Source organism: Oncorhynchus kisutch, linkage group LG24 (assembly GCF_002021735.2).
Source record: "Oncorhynchus kisutch isolate 150728-3 linkage group LG24, Okis_V2, whole genome shotgun sequence".
NCBI classification, from domain to species: Eukaryota; Metazoa; Chordata; class Actinopteri; order Salmoniformes; family Salmonidae; genus Oncorhynchus; species Oncorhynchus kisutch.
The window spans coordinates 26488403-26505321 of NC_034197.2; the positions used below are offsets into that span (position 1 = coordinate 26488403).

Consider the following 16919-nt stretch of genomic DNA (forward strand, 5'->3'; position numbering starts at 1 on the left):
CCTCCCAATCCTCTTTCTATTTGGGTTAGAGCCAGTTTGCTCTGTTCTGTGAAGGGAGTAGTACACAGCTTTGTAGATCTTGGCAATTTCTCACATGGAAAAAGCCTTAATTTCTCAGAACAAGAATAGACTGAGTTTCAGAAGAAAGTTATTTGTTTCTGGCCATTTTGAGCCTGTAATCGAACCAACAGATGCTGATGCTCCAGATACTCAACGAGTCTAAAGGCCAGTTAATGCCACTAATCAGAATAACAGTTTTCAGCTGTACTAACATAATTGCAAAAGGATTTTCTAATGATCAATTAGCCTTTTAAAATTATAAACTTGGATTAGCTAACACAACGTGCCATTGGAACACAGGAATGATGGTTGCTGATAATGGGCCTCTGTACACCTATGTAGATATTCCTTTTTTTTTTTATCAGCTGTTTCCAGCTATAATAGTCATTTACAACATTAACAATGTCTACACTGTTTTTCTGATCAATTTGATGTTATTTTAATCAACAAAGTGCTTTTCATTCAAAAACAAGGACATTTCTAAGTGACCCCGAACTTTTAAAAGGTAGTGTACATATACAGTTGAAGTCGGAAGTTTCCATACACCTTAGCCAAATACATTTAAACTCAGTTTGTCACAATTCATGCCATTTAATCCTAGTAAAAAATCTGTCTATGGTCAGTTAGGATCACCACTTTTTATTTTAAGAATGTAAAATGTGAGAATGATTCATTTCAGCTTTTAATTCTTTCATCACACTCCCAGTGGGTCAGAAGTTTACACACACTCAATTAGTATTTTGTAGCATTGCCTTTAAATTGTTTAACTTGGGTCAAACATTTTGGGTAGCCTTCCACAAGCTTCCCACAAGTTGGGTGAATTTTGGCCCATTCCTCCTGACAGAGCTGGTGTAACAGAGTCAGGTTTGTTGGCCTCCTTGCTCGCACACGCTTATTCAGTTCTGCCCACAAATGTTCTATGGAATTGAGATCAGGGCTTTGTGATGGCCACTCCAATACCTTAACTTTGTTGTTCTTAAGCCATTTTGCCACAACTTTGGAAGGGGGGCCATTGTCCATTTGGAAGACCCATTTGCGACCAAGCTTTAACTTCCTGACTGATGTCTTGAGATGATGCTTCAATATATCCACATAATTTTCCATCCTCATGATGCAATATATTTTGTGACGTGCACCAGTTCCTCCTGCAGCAAAGTACCCCCACAACATGATGCTGCCACACCCATGCTTCACTGTTGGGATGGTGTCCTTCGGCTTGCGAACCTCCCCCTTTTCCCTCCAAATATAACGATGGTCATTATAGCCAAACAGTTCTATTTTTGTTTCATCAGACCAGAGGACATTTCTCCAAAAAGTATTATCTTTGTCCCCTTGTGCAGTTGCAAACCGTAGTCTGGCTTTTTTTCTGGCAGTTTTGGAGCAGTGGCTTCTTCCTTGCTGAGCGGCCTTTCAGGTTTTGTCGATATAGGACTCGTTTTACTGTGGAAATAGATACTTTTGTACCGGTTTCCTCCAGCATCTTCACAGGGTCATTTGCTGCTGTTCTGGGATTGATATGCACTTTTCGCACCAAAGTACGTTCATCTCTAGGAGACAGAACGCGTCTCCTTCCTGAGCGGTATAACGGCTGAGTGGTCCCATGGTGTTTATACTTGCGTACTATTGTTTGTACAGATGAACGTGGTACCTTCAGGCGTTTGGAAATTGCTCCCAAGGATGAACCAGACTTGTGGAGTTCTACAATTTGTTTTCTGGGGCCTTGGCTGATTTCCTTTGATTTTCACATGATGTCAAGCAGAGGCACTGAGTTTGAAGGTAGGCCTTGAAATACTTCTACAGGTACACCTACAATTGACTCAAATGATGTCAATTAACTCAATTAGCCTATCAAAAGCTTCTAAAGCCATGACATAATTTTCTGGAATTTTCCAAGCTGAAGGCACAGTCAACTTAGTGCATGTTAACTTCTGACCCACTGGAATTGTGATACAGTGAGTTATAAGTGAAATAATCTGTAAACAATTGTTGGAAAAATACCATGTGTCATGCACAAAGTAGATGTCCTAACCGACTTGCAAAAACTATAGTTTGTTATCAAGACATTTGTGGAGTGGTTGAAGAATGAGTTTTAATGACTCCAACCTAAGTGTATGTAATCTTCTGACTTCAACTGTAGGTTGGGGTGAAGTATTGTCTAATGTTGTTTTGGTCTCATGGAAGTATTGACTGGTCCAGTTCTAGGGAGGCGTTGCAGACTTTACTTTCCATAGAGGACAATGCTATGACATCATCAAACAAATCCTGTCGGTGTATTTAGGCACTGTGATATACAGACATTAGCTGCTAGTAATTGTGCACCCAGCTTCTTGTGGCCACTAGTCAAAGGTAATGCCTCCACCCGTTTCCTTCTGTGAGTACCATTTTTCTATACCATTTTTGCTATTGTCATGTGGTCATGAAAAAGTTTTTAAGCAATAATATGTAACACCATATAATGACTAGTATGTGCCACCAGATGGAGACCGTGATCATTGTTGCTTATGAAACATCATTTTCATTATGAAACACTCAACTACAAAGTCAGATTTCAGAGTTACAAAGTCAAAATTGGCACCCAAACAAAAAAACGTTTGCTTTTTGGTATTCATTTAAGGTTAGGTATACGGTTGGCAGTGTGGTTAGGGTTAGGTTTAAAATAAAATGTTAAAAAGATAAATTGAAATGCGCGGGGTTTATGACTTAATGGCAATAGCAGCTATTGACGACTGTTTGGCAGGCGTGGCTCCTTGCGTGTAAAACAGCGCCGACGTCATCGGACAGAGTGTTGTTGAAACCCAGGCAGAGAACGAGAACGAGACCAGAGAAACTTCAATTGGTAAACAAACGATATTTGAAAACCAATAACTGCACGGAATGTGCACCGTTTAACTAGGTAGCTAGCTAGCCAGCTTGCTTATGCCAGGTAGTGGCTTCACTGGACTGTTGTAGCATGCGCATCCTCCATCAGTTATCCACAACTAACGTTAGCTGGTTAGCTAGCCACAGACAGTCTGGATAATAATCAGACACGTTTGACCTTGATCTCTTTTCGCTGCTAATCAGAGAGAAAGTAGAGACGTTATCACGTTGTGGACGCTGCCAAATATAAGGGAGAAGTAAAAGTAGAGCATGGCTCCGATTTTTGTTTGTGTGTAAATGTTCTATCTGCTCTGAGTATGGTGACGATTGGTTCTAGCTACCTTCTAGTGTTCGATCAGAAAGTTGTCTAACCACAAAATTGCATTGCTTTTTGAAGGAAGCCTGCAAACTGTTGCAGTAAGTATTGTAGAAAGTAAGTTAGCTATAGTTTTGTCAATTAAATCATGGGGGGGTAGTAGAGGTACCTCACCTGACTTGTTGCTAGATAGTCAGACCATAGTTACTATTTAACAAAGACTGGCTGTGGCTGTGCATACAGTGTCAGTGGGTCTTTGCATTACATGAGCTGTGATGCAACATGGACCCACCCTCAGCCCCTGGTTTGATAAAGAGGGACGGTTTGATAAAGAGGGACAATATAGATGGGATGGTAGTCCTAGGTTATATTACAATGATTCACTTGAACAGACAGATGGTTGTGCTGTCTTTTTGTTTGGTAAGTATCCTCTCAGCTGTTGTAGTCTTATGTGTTGTTGTCCATGGTTTCAGGCAGGCTCTTGAGTGGCCCTCCTGTTTTTCCTCATGTCAAGGGCAGCTGACTACAAGCTGAACGAAAGTGATGCCTCGGGCTATGAGCATTTTACATCTACTCTTCTCTGTATGTTGGTTAGCTTAGTATCTGTTCAGTCATGTTTAGAAAGTTATTTTCCTTCTGTTCGGTCAAAGTGGAATGGGATGTTTTCAGGTAAGGAATGTTTGTTCGTTTATAATGGCTGAGACTATTTGGACTTTTATGAATTTCAACATCTTGGCATTGATCTTTATGCTCATGATGGGCTATATTTTGGGTTTATAATACAATATAGCCTTGTCTTGTCTAAATGTCTGGTCTCTTTGGACTAATTGTTTTTGGACAAAGTTTTTGTTTCATTAGAATATACATTTTATTAATAACTAGAGATGAAAGCCTGGTGACTCTAATTTGACCTCATGTGGGGTGGCAGGTAGCCTAGTGGTTAGAACGTTGGACTAGTAACGGAAAGTTTGCAAGATCGAATCCCCGAGCTGACAAGGTAAAAATCTGTTGTTCTGCCCATGAACAAGGCAGTTAACCCACTGTTCCTAGGCCGTGATTGAAAAAAAGAAATTGTTCTTAACTGACCTGCCTAATTAAATAAAGGTGAAAAAATAAAAACTGTGATGATAGTCAAAAGTAGCCTACACAGACAGAGCTTAGTGTGGTAGCCCTCTCTGACCCCCCCCCCCCCCCCCCAGCTTATATAAATAGATCTCCGCTGATCATATTTCACCGCCTCACCAAATGCACCAAGCTCTACCATCCATCCGATCCGCTGTCAATCTGGGACCAGAAAGGAAATATTTTTTGATTCCGGTGATAGGCTAGACCAACATCTCTTCCTTTCTCCTTCCCAGATTCAGAGGGTCTAAGATGGACACTGTTATCCGCCGATGCCCCTTCCTGACTATGGTGCCCCGGGTGTTCCTGCAGCTGGCAGGGAAGTCATCCCTGGTTGGCTATGCCCTGAAGTGCCCTGTGATGATGGACCTGGCCTCACGCCCTCTGGCCAGAGCTCTCTCCTCTTCAGTCTCAGTGTCCACACCAACAAACGATGGTGAGCACATTAGTTCCCTATAGTCACTTATTATAAATGGTTTTAGATGGGCTACGTTATGGATTTATTGCATAGAGATGCAATGTTGTGCTATTTTACTAATCTTGCTTGAGGCTTGCTTATGGTAGAGCTCAATGCTTCTTTGTAAAATATTGTTCTTAATCAAATTACTGTGCAAATGTGACTGGTAATTCACCCATACAAATAGTCATAAATGTAACCTATTAGGGCTGTGAAGAATCTTACACAACAGCATTTATGCTCAACAGCATTTATTTTATTTTCATATTTTCCTCAGTGCCCAAATAGGCCTAAATAATTCAATAAAAGATAAATTCATGTATTTAAGTTATTCAAATATAAATCCTCCTCTTGTTGTCACTGTAGAGTCAGAGAAGGGGGTCCAGCTGCCCCCGGGCCACCCCATGCCCCTTGCTGGCCAGCCTGTGGGCTCCAAATGCCCCTTCCTGGCGGCTGAGATGGTGCAGAAGAACACCAGCGTGGTGAGGGAGGCCTGCATCGAGCTGTCGGAGGACGTACAGGACAGGAGCACCGTCCACACAGGTAAACATGTGACCTGTCTTTGACCTTCTCCACTCAGTTGTGTAAGCAGAGGTCAGTGTGTTAATAAAGCTTGTTATGGATAGTCACCTTTCAAGGAATTTGTCATAGTGAAAATGTGTCATAGACGGAGTCTAGTTGATCACTCTTTAACAGTGTTTATCCCCCTTTATTGATACAGAGAAGTCCCAATTGGATCCCACTGTGGTGGACCTGATCAACGCTGACAGGGCTGACCTAGGCACCCTGAAAAACATGCTGAAACAGCGCATCCCCAAGGTTTCTCACTTACTGCAAGACAACCTACCCAAAGGTAAGCACCTGCTCACATGTATCCTCTTACACTTGGGGAAAATGTTTCTTCTAAGCTGCGTGCGTAGAGAAGCACGAGATTCTACTTCCCTCAACTTTCTAGCATTTTCCCTGTTACTTAACACTGTCAACTTTCCCTTTACTGTGGGAATTGTGATGGAATCAACACAATATTAGCTACTTTCAATGCAACATACTGAAAGAAAACAAACTATACAAGACTTAGTATGCAAAACTAACTGCAAGATATTTTGTTGTAGGCAGAATGCAGCGGAGACTATGATTCTATTGCATTGACAGGCACTACTCAGGCCCATACTCTACACAAAACGCTTCGCCATAACCAATCAGAGCTGCAGTACGCCTATATGCAAATAGACCATTGCCAACAAATGTTGGCCATTCACTTTGAACTGGACTGTTTTACAGCATGAGCGGTTGTGCTTGTTTTGAGATCAAAGCGAAAGCTGCATGTACTGTAGCCACAAGTGCACATTTCTTCATATTCTTTGCTAGTTAGTGAGTTATTAGCCCAATTAAAGCTAATTTGTAGTCCGCAATGTGGGAGTTACTGCTTCCTACAAGAGCACAAAACATGTACATTTCTAGCTGTCTTTGAAAAGCGAGTCATGTAAAGATATTTTTTTATGTCTTAAAGGGGAAGTGTTGTATTTTGAGACAGATTTGAATAAGCTACGTAGCCAATAGGCAGAGGGTGGCATAATTTGTCTGATTCTTTGTAATAATGGCATGGGAATAATAATTCATTTTATTTTGTAAAGTTGTTTCTTGAATCAAACAACACAACAAAATGTTCAGTCACCTCCTTGTCTCAAGGACAAGTGGAGAAACAGGTTAATGTCAAGCCCTACTTCTTTAAACACCACACATTGGCTGTTACTGTAGGCTGAATGATAGAACTGCTATTTTCATGTTCAAATGTTATGTGATGCATTTTCGCCATCGTTTTTTTTGTTAGGCCACTCTGGTAAGCCTACATTATGATCAAATAGCCACGGTAGCCTACTTCGTCACTTAAAACTGTAACTTAAAGCTGGCACACCCTCCAGTGTTAACAGTAAACATGCGCCGGAAGTTGTGAAAATTCTGTGCAACGTTGAAGTTTGCGCTCAGCAGAATTAGAGGGAACATTTCTTGGGGCTACATATTATATTTTTGTGTAACAATTGTTTGGGTACCCCTGATTTTAGAAAGAGGCTGCATCCAAACTACAGTCACAAAACCTTACACATCGTATTTATTTTGCAGCATCTGCCAACTTCCACTACGACAAGTTCTTTGAGAAGAAGATCGATGCCAGGAAGAAGGATCACAGCTACCGGGTGTTTAAGACAGTGAACCGGCGCGCCACGTCCTTTCCCATGGCAGACGACTACTCTGAGTCGCTCCTCATCAAGAGAGACGTTTCTGTGTGGTGCAGCAACGACTACCTGGGCATGAGCCGACACCCCCGCGTCAACCAAGCCATCATGTGTGTGGGTCATGCAGGTCACAGGAAATGTAGATGGTTGTTTAAGATGGATGGAGGTTGACTAGATGGGCGTAGATCCTAGCCATAGGCATGCAGTTATAACACCATCTTAGAAATGTGGAGTTCCACTTGTAGTTTTCCAAAGAAGACAATTTCTTATCAAAGGCCTCTTCTCTTTCTTTAGGGATACATTACAGAAGCACGGGGCAGGAGCTGGAGGAACACGGAACATCTCAGGGACCAGTAAGTTCCATGTGGACCTTGAGTACGAGCTGGCCGACCTGCATGGCAAAGACGCTGCGCTGCTCTTCACTTCCTGCTTCGTGGCCAATGACTCCACGCTATTCACTCTGGCTAAGATTCTCCCAGGTACTGATACGGATTCTGAAACAACGGACTCCAACCTAGTCGTTTTTCATACACTTCTTCATTCCATGTTCTATAGTAGCTAAAAAATGACTGATTCTCCACTTTACATTACATTACATGCTAATGGACAAAATGATCTGTATAAAAACAACAAATGTTCCTGTTCCCAGGTTGTGAGATCTACTCCGATGCAGGGAACCATGCATCGATGATCCAGGGTATAAGGAACAGCGGGGCCAAGAAGTACATCTTCCGTCACAACGATGTCAACCATTTACGAGAGCTGCTGCAGAAGTCTGACCCTGCCACCCCCAAGATTGTGGCCTTTGAGACCGTGCACTCCATGGATGGTGGGTTTACGATTTGTTGCATTTAAAAAAAAAGATATTATTATTTTTATTTTAAACAAATCATAAAGACTGTATTAGAACCAAAGATACGTAAAGAAAGCACTTTTCCCGATGTGTACTGCATTGCCTGTTATCCAATCTGATTGTGGGAATCTAAAGGAGGTTGTATTGTGGATGTTTTCTAGGCGCTGTGTGTCCTCTGGATGAGATGTGTGACGTGTCCCATGAGTTTGGGGCCATTACGTTTGTGGACGAGGTACATGCTGTTGGCTTGTATGGGGCCAGGGGAGGCGGCATCGGCGACAGGGACGGCGTCATGCACAAAATGGACATAATCTCAGGAACTCTCGGTAAGATGACTTGGGGCTATCTTATAAATGATAAGATGTCATTGCTATAGCACCTTTGTAGGTAATTGTCTTACACTCCCCCCACCCCCTTCAAATTAATATTGTTATGATCAAATATTTAACTCACCCAGACCATCAGATCAATTTAAAACATCTTTACTTGGTTTATACCTTACCTCGTATATTCATTCCCCCATCCAGGTAAGGCATTTGGCTGTGTCGGCGGCTACATCGCTGGTACCAACGCCCTGGTGGACACGGTGCGCTCCTACGCAGCAGGCTTCATTTTCACTACCTCCCTGCCACCCATGCTGCTGGCTGGGGCCCGGGAGTCCATCCACACCCTGAAGGGGGAGGAGGGCCGTGTGCTGCGCAGGAAACACCAGAGGAACGTCAAGCTGCTTCGCCAGATGCTGATGGACTCTGGCCTGCCAGTTGTCTACTGCCCCAGCCACATCATCCCTGTCCGTGTAAGACAGGCCTGTTAACCTCTCTGGGATATGTGGGACGGCATACCACAAACCACAAACGATTGTTAGGTCACCACCAACTCACAGAAAAACAGCCATTTTTCTAGCCAAAGAGAGGAGTCACAAAAAGCACAAATAGAGAGAAAATGAATCACTAACCTTTGATCTTCATCAGATGACACTCATAGGACTTCATGTTACACAATACATGTATGTTTTGTTCGATAAAGTGCATATTTATATAAAAAAAATCTCATTTTACATTGGCACGTTATGTTCAGTAGTTCTAAAACATGCGGTGATTGTGCAGAGAGCCACATCTATTTACAGAAATACTCATTATAGGTGTTGATGAAAATACACATGTTATACATTGAATTAGAGATATACTTAACCATAACCTTTCTAGCGCAGGTGTTCCGCTAGTGGAACCGATCGACAACATTCCGCTGAAAAGGCAGTGCGCGAAATTCAAAAATATATTTTTTTGAAATATGTAACTTTCACACATTAACCTCTAGCGTCGAGCAATCCCGTATCCGGGAGCGTAATTATAGCCTCAAGCTCATTACCATAACGCAACGTTAACTATTCATGAAAATCGCAAATGAAATGAAAAAATATATTGGCTCACAAGCTTAGCCTTTTGTTAACAACACTGTCATCTCAGATTTTCAAAATATGCTTTTCAACCATAGCTACACAAGCATTTGTGTAAGAGTATTGATAGCTAGCATAGCATTAAGCCTAGCATTCAGCAGGCAACATTTTCACAAAAACAAGAAAAGCATTCAAATAAAATAATTTACCTTTGAAGAACTTCGGATGTTTTCAATGAGGAGACTCTCAGTTAGATAGCAAATGTTCAGTTTTTCCAAAAAGATTATTTGTGTAGGAGAAATCGCTCCGTTTTGTTCATCACGTTTGGCTAAGAAAAAAACCCGCCAAACTCCAAATTAACTCCATAATATCGACAGAAACATGGCAAACGTTGTTTAGAATCAATCCTCAAGGTGTTTTTCACATATCTATTCGATGATAAATCATTCGTGGCAGTTTGGTTTCTCCTCTGAACCAAATGGAGAATTGCACGCAGCTGGAGATTACGCAATAATTTCGACGGAGGACACCAAGCGGGCACCTGGTAAATGTAGTCTTATGGTCAATCTTCCAATGATATGCCTACAAATAAGTCACAATGCTGCAGACACCTTGGGGAAACGACAGAAAGTGTAGGCTCATTCCTGGCGCATTCACAGCCATATAAGGAGACATTGGAACAAAGCGCCTTCAGAATCTGGGGCATTTCCTGTTTGAAATGTCATCTTGGTTTCGCCTGTAGCATCAGTTCTGTGGCACTCACAGATAATATCTTTGCAGTTTTGGAAACGTCAGTGTTTTCTTTCCAAAGCTGTCAATTATATGCATAGTCGAGCATCTTTTCGTGACAAAATATCTTGTTTAAAACAGGAACGTTTTTTTTATCCAAAAATTAAAAGAGCGCCCCCTATATTGAAGAAGTTAACAAGTCCAATACAGCAAATGAAAGATAAACATCTTGTTAATCTACCCATCGTGTCGGATTTCAAAAATGCTTTACAGCGAAAGCAGAACATATGATTATGTTAAGTCATCGCCAAGTCAGAGAAACTTGATAGGAGTCACAAAGCAGAAATATAGATAAAATGAATCACTAACCTTTGATCTTCATCAGATGACACTCATAGGACATCATTTTACACAATACATGTATGTTTTGTTTGATAATGTGATATTTATATCCAAAAATCTCAGTTTACATTGGTGCATTATGTGCAGTAATGTTTTGATTCCAAAACATCCAGTGATTTTGCAGAAATACTCATAATAAACATTGATAAAAGATACAATTGTTATCCACAGAATTAAAGATAGACTTCTCCTTAATGCAACCGCTGTGTCAGATTTCAAAAAAACTTTACGGAAAAAGCATAATCTGAGAACGGCGCTCAGAGCACGATCCAGCCAGAGAAATATCCACCATTTTGGAGTCAACAGAAGTTAGAGAACACCATAAATATTAACTTGCCTTTGATCTTCATCAGAAGGCACTCCCAGGAATCCCAGTTCGACAATAAATGACTGATTTGTTCCATAAAGTCCATAATTTATGTCCAAATAGCCACTTGTTAGCATGTTCAGCCCAGTAATCCATCTTCATGAGGCGCAAGCACTTCGACCAGGCAAAACCTCGAAAAGTTCCGTTACAGGTCGTAGAAACAAGTCAAACGATGTATGGAATCAATCTTTAGGGTGTTTTTAACACAAAACATCAATACGCTTCCAACCGGAGAATTCCTATGTCTGAAGAAAAGCACTGGAACAAGAGGTAACTCTGTCGGGAGCTAAAGACTGTTGACATCTAGTGGAAGCCTTAGGAAGTGCAACTTGACCCCATAGACACTGTGTATTCGGTAGGCCAAGCTTTGAAAAACTACAAACTTCAGATTTCCCACTTCCTGGTTGGATTTTTCTCAGGTTTTTGCCTGCCATATGAGTTATGTTATACTCACAGACATCATTCAAACAGTTTTAGAAATTTCAGAGCGTTTTCTATCCAATACTAATAATAATATGCATATATTAGCATCTGGGACAGAGTAGGAGGCAGTTCACTCTGGGCACGCTATTCATCCAAAAGTGAAAATGCTGCCCCCTATCCTAAAAAGGTTCATGCAACCGCTGTGTCAGATTTTAAAAAAACTTTACGGAAAAAGCAAACTATGCAATAATCTGAGTACAGCGTTTAGACAACAAAGCAGCCAAAAAGATATCCGCCATATTGGGTAGTCAACATTAGTCAGAAATAGCATTAAATATTCACTTACCTTTGATCTTCATCAGAATGCACTCCCAGGAATCGCAGTTCCACAATAAATGTTTGTTTTGTTCGATAATGTCAATTTATGCCCAAATAGCTTCTTTTGTTAAGGCGTTTGGTAAACAAATCCAAAAGCGCGTTCAGGTCGCGCTGAACGTCGGACGAAAAGTTCAAAATGTTCCGTTACAGCCCGTAGAAACTTGTCAAACTAAGTATAGAATCAATCTTTAGGATGTTTTTATCATAAATCTTCAATAATGTTCCAACCGGAGAATTCCTGTGTCTGTAGAAAAGCAATGGAACAAGAGCTAACTCTCCCGTGACCGCGCCTTAGAGCCTGTGGCACTCTGCCAGACACCTGGCTCATTCCTCTCATTCGGTGCCACGTCACAGTAGAAGCCTCAAACAAAGTTCTAAAGACTGTCGACATCTAGTGGAAGCCTTAAGAAGTGCAACATAACCAATATCCCACTGTATCTACAATAGTGGCTGAGTTAAACTACAAGCCTCAGATTTCCCACTTCCTGGTTGGATTTTTGCCTGCCATATGAGTTCTGTTATACTCATGTTATACTCCGACATCATTCTAACAGTTTTAGAAACTTCAGTGTTTTCTATCCAATACTACTAATAATATGCATATATTAGCATCTGGGACAGAGTAGCAGGCAGTTTACTCTGGGCACCTTATTCATCCAAGCTACTCAATACTGCCCCCCTGTCACCAAGAAGTTAATCAAGTTTTAAACCATGGAAACAAGAGAAGGGACATTCTATCAACAGTGGCTGTTATATTTCAAGCTTAAAGAAAATGTTTTCTAATTTATCAACTGAGGATTCATCTTTTACCCCTTGTTGCAGGTGGCGGACGCAGCCAAGAACACAGAGGTGTGTGACATCATGATGTCTCGCTACTACATCTATGTGCAGGCCATCAACTACCCCACTGTGGCTCAGGGAGAGGAGGTCCTCCGCATCGCCCCCACCCCACACCACACTCCCCAGATGATGCAGTACTTTGTCGGTAAGCACACGCCCCAATGAGTTTTTGTGGTTTTTAGCATGTAATAGTTTTGGATTTGTATGATTTTAACTTATTCAATGTTGCTAAAATGGCCTCCATTTGGTGGGATAAATCTGTCCATGCTGACTGCATTCAGAACTCAAGTAAGAATCTCCTATAGTGTTTCTTGTATGTTTTTTAAATTTTAAATAAAGTACAACTAAAATGTGATCCATTACATGTGAATGTGTTCCTGGCCACAGAACGTCTGGTGAAGGCCTGGAAGGAGGTGGGTCTGGAGCTAAAACCTCACTCGTCAGGGGAGTGTAACTTCTGCCAGCAGCCTCTCCACTTTGAGCTGATGACTGAGAGAGAGCGGTCTTTCTTCACCGGCATGAGTCACATGATATCAGCCAGAGCCTAAAAGTTAATTATATACCCCTTCCCCATATCAAATCTCTATTTAAGATATTTATTCTCTTATCAATGTACAACTCCATCACCATGTATGAAATATTATTAATTACAAATAAATGTTTCCGGAAAGTTATACTTTTGCTATTGTATTTCTTGAGCAACTGTTCTGTTACTACAATTAATTTTTTGAAAAGATAAGGTCAGGGTTGACAGGGAAAATTATCTTTATTATCACTTTGGCAACGTGGAAATGATGTAACATTGTCTCTCAACCAAATGTCAGCCTTGACAAACGTTAAACATGCCCTTTGCTCTAACACACACATCACCAGAGTGATTGAGCAAATCTGAAACCACTGTCAGAACACACTTTTGAGAACTATTTTCTCTATGCATTTTAGTCAGAAATGGATGACATCCAATGTTTTTCAGAAGTTGCTAGTTAGTCCTGGCCGACGCTAACCATGGGGTGTTCCTATTCCCCCAATAATTCCATTGAGCCAATACTCAAATTTGAGTACGATTGCCGCCTTAACTGTGTTTTAACATGCTGAAAAATGTGGCATTGTGCCCCCTCACACTCATTCTGCTTTGTGCCTTCAATATTTGCTCATTTAGCATAAGCTAAAGGCTCCCAGACGGAGCAGAACATTTACTATACATTTCCTATGCTTGGATTTACTATACATTTACTAGGCTTGGATTTACTATACATTTACTATGCTTGGATTTACTATACTCTGTTTGAACTGTTTTCATTCTAACTAATCTGGGTTTAGATGGCTTCAAATGGAGAGTCAACACTCCAGAACATTACACATCATTCACTGTTTAATGTCTTCTTTCAAACGGTAAACGTGACATTATGAAATATTGATTTGTTCCTTAGTACTTTTGCACCTCATATTCATAAGGCAACTTGTTCATGAGTCCCTTTTATCACGAAGACTGTGAGGCCGATACGTAAGCTTATTAAATATCAGTGATCCTACCAAGAGCAGTGTGGGGTTTCCTTTTTCCTTCATCTTGTTCAACTGTTGCCATGCACCTGCAAAGAGATTGCTCAGATGTGTGAGTGCCTTTTGAATTTTGTATTACTTGGGTCCTATTTGACATGCTATCAAAGTTTGAATACCATTGTGAAAGTAGTAGCATATTACTATTGCCTTGTAGGTCAGTCATTGAGGTGTATAACTAACTGATCAGTACCTTCAACATGCCTTTCTTTCCACCAGAGGGAATAGCAGTGCATCTCATTTCCTAGAGTTGTGTTGTCTCATACTACAATCATTCCTCTCATCTACTGTGTGTGCAGAAACTGCAATGTGCCACTAGATGGGGTAATACAACAGGATATTATGACTTTTCTTAACTTGGTTTTGAAGCTATGTCAATGTTTTGAAGGCATACCATAACATATAGACTGTTTTCTTCTCAATAGTTCCAAATTGATCATGTCAGGATATAAATGTTAAAGAAATAATGCGTTTCATCAGGTGACCACATTTTCTAGTGTATGGTGGAAGCTGTTTAACAACGTGATGGTTAACTGGTAGGCACCATGAGCCAAAGGCCTTAATAATTTCCAATATGTTACATTTATGAGGAGAAAAAAACATCTGTTATTTACGAGGGTTAGCTACACACTTAACATCTGCACAAGAAAAGAGTTTGTGCACGAATGAGGTGTGTGAGATGGTTCAAAGCAGCGATCTCAAACATGCAAAGTCAGTATCCAGGCAAATCAAAGATATATCCTGCTGTTCCTAAGAAAGCGAGAGAGCGACAGAGTATTACCATGAGCTCACGTTCTGAGAGTGTTATGTAATTGAAATGCTTCTCCGAGTGCACTAGTCCGGTGACCAGCACCACTCATGCAAAGCCAGGCCTAATTGATCATAGTGAGAGTCTCATGCCACTGCAGCATTGAGAGACTGTTTATACCCTCTTTTTAAGTCATTTTGAGTTCATATTTGTTCGTATAATATATTATTGTTTCTTGTATGTAGTTGGATGCAAGAGAGCAGTCATCTGGCAAAGGTACACAGAATTATTCAGAGTGCATTTAATTAGCACTTGCAGTTGACCCCCGATGGCTACATTATTGAGGAAAACTATACTTTATATGCCTGTGATATGTGGTTGTCCCACCAAATGTAAATGTAATTATGATATGCATTTAAAATGAAAACGTATGCATGTGGCTGCTAATGTTGTGTGGTGGAACAATGTTTTTAAATGGGGTTACTTTGAAATATGCATGTATGGCATTTCCCTAGTAATTACCAGGTTTTTTTATGATATGGGCTCAAAAGCTGGTGAATCAAAGCTGCCGAATCAAGTAAATGTCTCAATCCCAAAACGCAAACCCAATCCCAGGCTCTAATTTCGTCCTCCAGAATGTCATTCGCAAACGAAACTTTCCACCTTTGTGCACTTGGCAGAGCTTTCTGTACACTACGTTCTGTATTGTATTTGACCTCATTTTCTTACACTCACATCATTCATCATAGTGTAAATGCACACCCTGCAGTTCCTTATCAGGGAATATCAGCGGCCCACGCTCTGCACTGCACTCTGAGGAGAGAACTCCGTGTCTCTCCCACTCCCGTGCACATACACACGCTCGTTATCTCAAGCACAAGTACACACTCATCAGTGGTGGTCCTGGGGATTCGTTTCACTGCAATCATCATCTTTGTAATCCTCTGTGATTATAACAAAACACATCCTGTGCTTCCTTCTCAGAAAGAAAGAGAGCCAGAGATGTCTTCTGGCAGGACAAACATGTTGGCCAGGCCAGTGTTTCTGAAAAGGTTAGTGGCTAAGATAATCAGGGCCTTAGCATTATATGAATGTAACATTCACTACACTATGTCTCTGATCACAGATGATGAATGCCATAATGACGGGGTAAAATCAGAGTGTAGGGGACGGGTGGGTACAGGCTATGTTCGAGGGAGAGCGAGAGGAAGGAACATCCGCAAGACCGCATACTGCACACAGATAATTGGGTGGAAATCTATTAAAAATGATCAAAGGAAAGCAGCCAATTTAGGGGATTTTTCCCCCACCAACGACCCCTTTTCAGAACCCGCATGGGTCACACTTTATTTGAATATTCCCATATAGATGATCTACAGATGGTTATACTATCAACAAACTAAATCAAATCAAATCAAATCAAATTTATTTATATAGCCCTTCGTACATCAGCTGATATCTCAAAGTGCTGTACAGAAACCCAGCCTAAAACCCCAAACAGCAAGCAATGCAGGTGTAGAAGCACGGTGGCTAGGAAAAACTCCCTAGAAAGGCCAATACCTAGGAAGAAACCTAGAGAGGAACCAGGCTATGTGGGGTGGCCAGTCCTCTTCTGGCTGTGCCGGGTGGAGATTATAACAGAACATGGCCAAGATGTTCAAATGTTCATAAATGACCAGCATGGTCGAATAATAATAAGGCAGAACAGTTGAAACTAGAGCAGCAGCACAGTCAGGTGGAAGTTGAAACTGGAGCAGCAGCATGGCCAGGTGGACTGGGGACAGCAAGGAGTCATCATGTCAGGTAGTCCTGGGGCATGGTCCTAGGGCTCAGGTCCTCCGAGAGAGAGAAAGAAAGAGAGAAGGAGAGAATTAGAGAACGCACACTTAGATTCACACAGGACACCGAATAGGACAGGAGAAGTACTCCAGATATAACAAACTGACCCCAGCCCCCCGACACATAAACTACTGCAGCATAAATACTGGAGGCTGAGACAGGAGGGGTCAGGAGACACTGTGGCCCCATCCGAGGACACCCCCGGACAGGGCCAAACAGGAAGGATATAACCCCACCCACTTTGCCAAAGCACAGCCCCCACACCACTAGAGGGATATCTTCAACCACCAACTTACCATCCTGAGACAAGGCTGAGTATAGCCGACAAAGATCTCCGCC

General features: G+C 41.4%; 1 protein-coding gene across 6 annotated transcripts; it reads left to right on the forward strand.

Moving 5' to 3' along the window:
• Positions 1 to 1946: 1946 nt before the first annotated feature.
• On the forward strand, positions 1947 to 13112 carry LOC109869358 (5-aminolevulinate synthase, nonspecific, mitochondrial). Of its 6 annotated transcripts, none has more exons than XM_031803723.1 (11): positions 1947 to 2012; positions 4594 to 4793; positions 5181 to 5357; positions 5536 to 5667; positions 6936 to 7158; positions 7343 to 7527; positions 7698 to 7877; positions 8063 to 8227; positions 8429 to 8697; positions 12419 to 12581; positions 12824 to 13108. In XM_031803723.1, exons 2-11 carry the CDS (start codon positions 4610 to 4612, stop codon positions 12982 to 12984), a joined length of 1839 nt encoding a protein of 612 aa, XP_031659583.1. In that variant the 5' UTR covers positions 1947 to 2012; positions 4594 to 4609; the 3' UTR covers positions 12985 to 13108. The 6 variants fall into 6 exon arrangements, with proteins under 6 accessions (XP_031659583.1, XP_031659585.1, XP_020315031.1 ...); XM_031803725.1 differs by lacking the exon at positions 1947 to 2012 and adding an exon at positions 2359 to 2431; XM_020459442.2 differs by lacking the exon at positions 1947 to 2012 and adding an exon at positions 2767 to 2896 and having other exon boundaries at positions 12824 to 13112.
• Positions 13113 to 16919: the final 3807 nt, after the last annotated feature.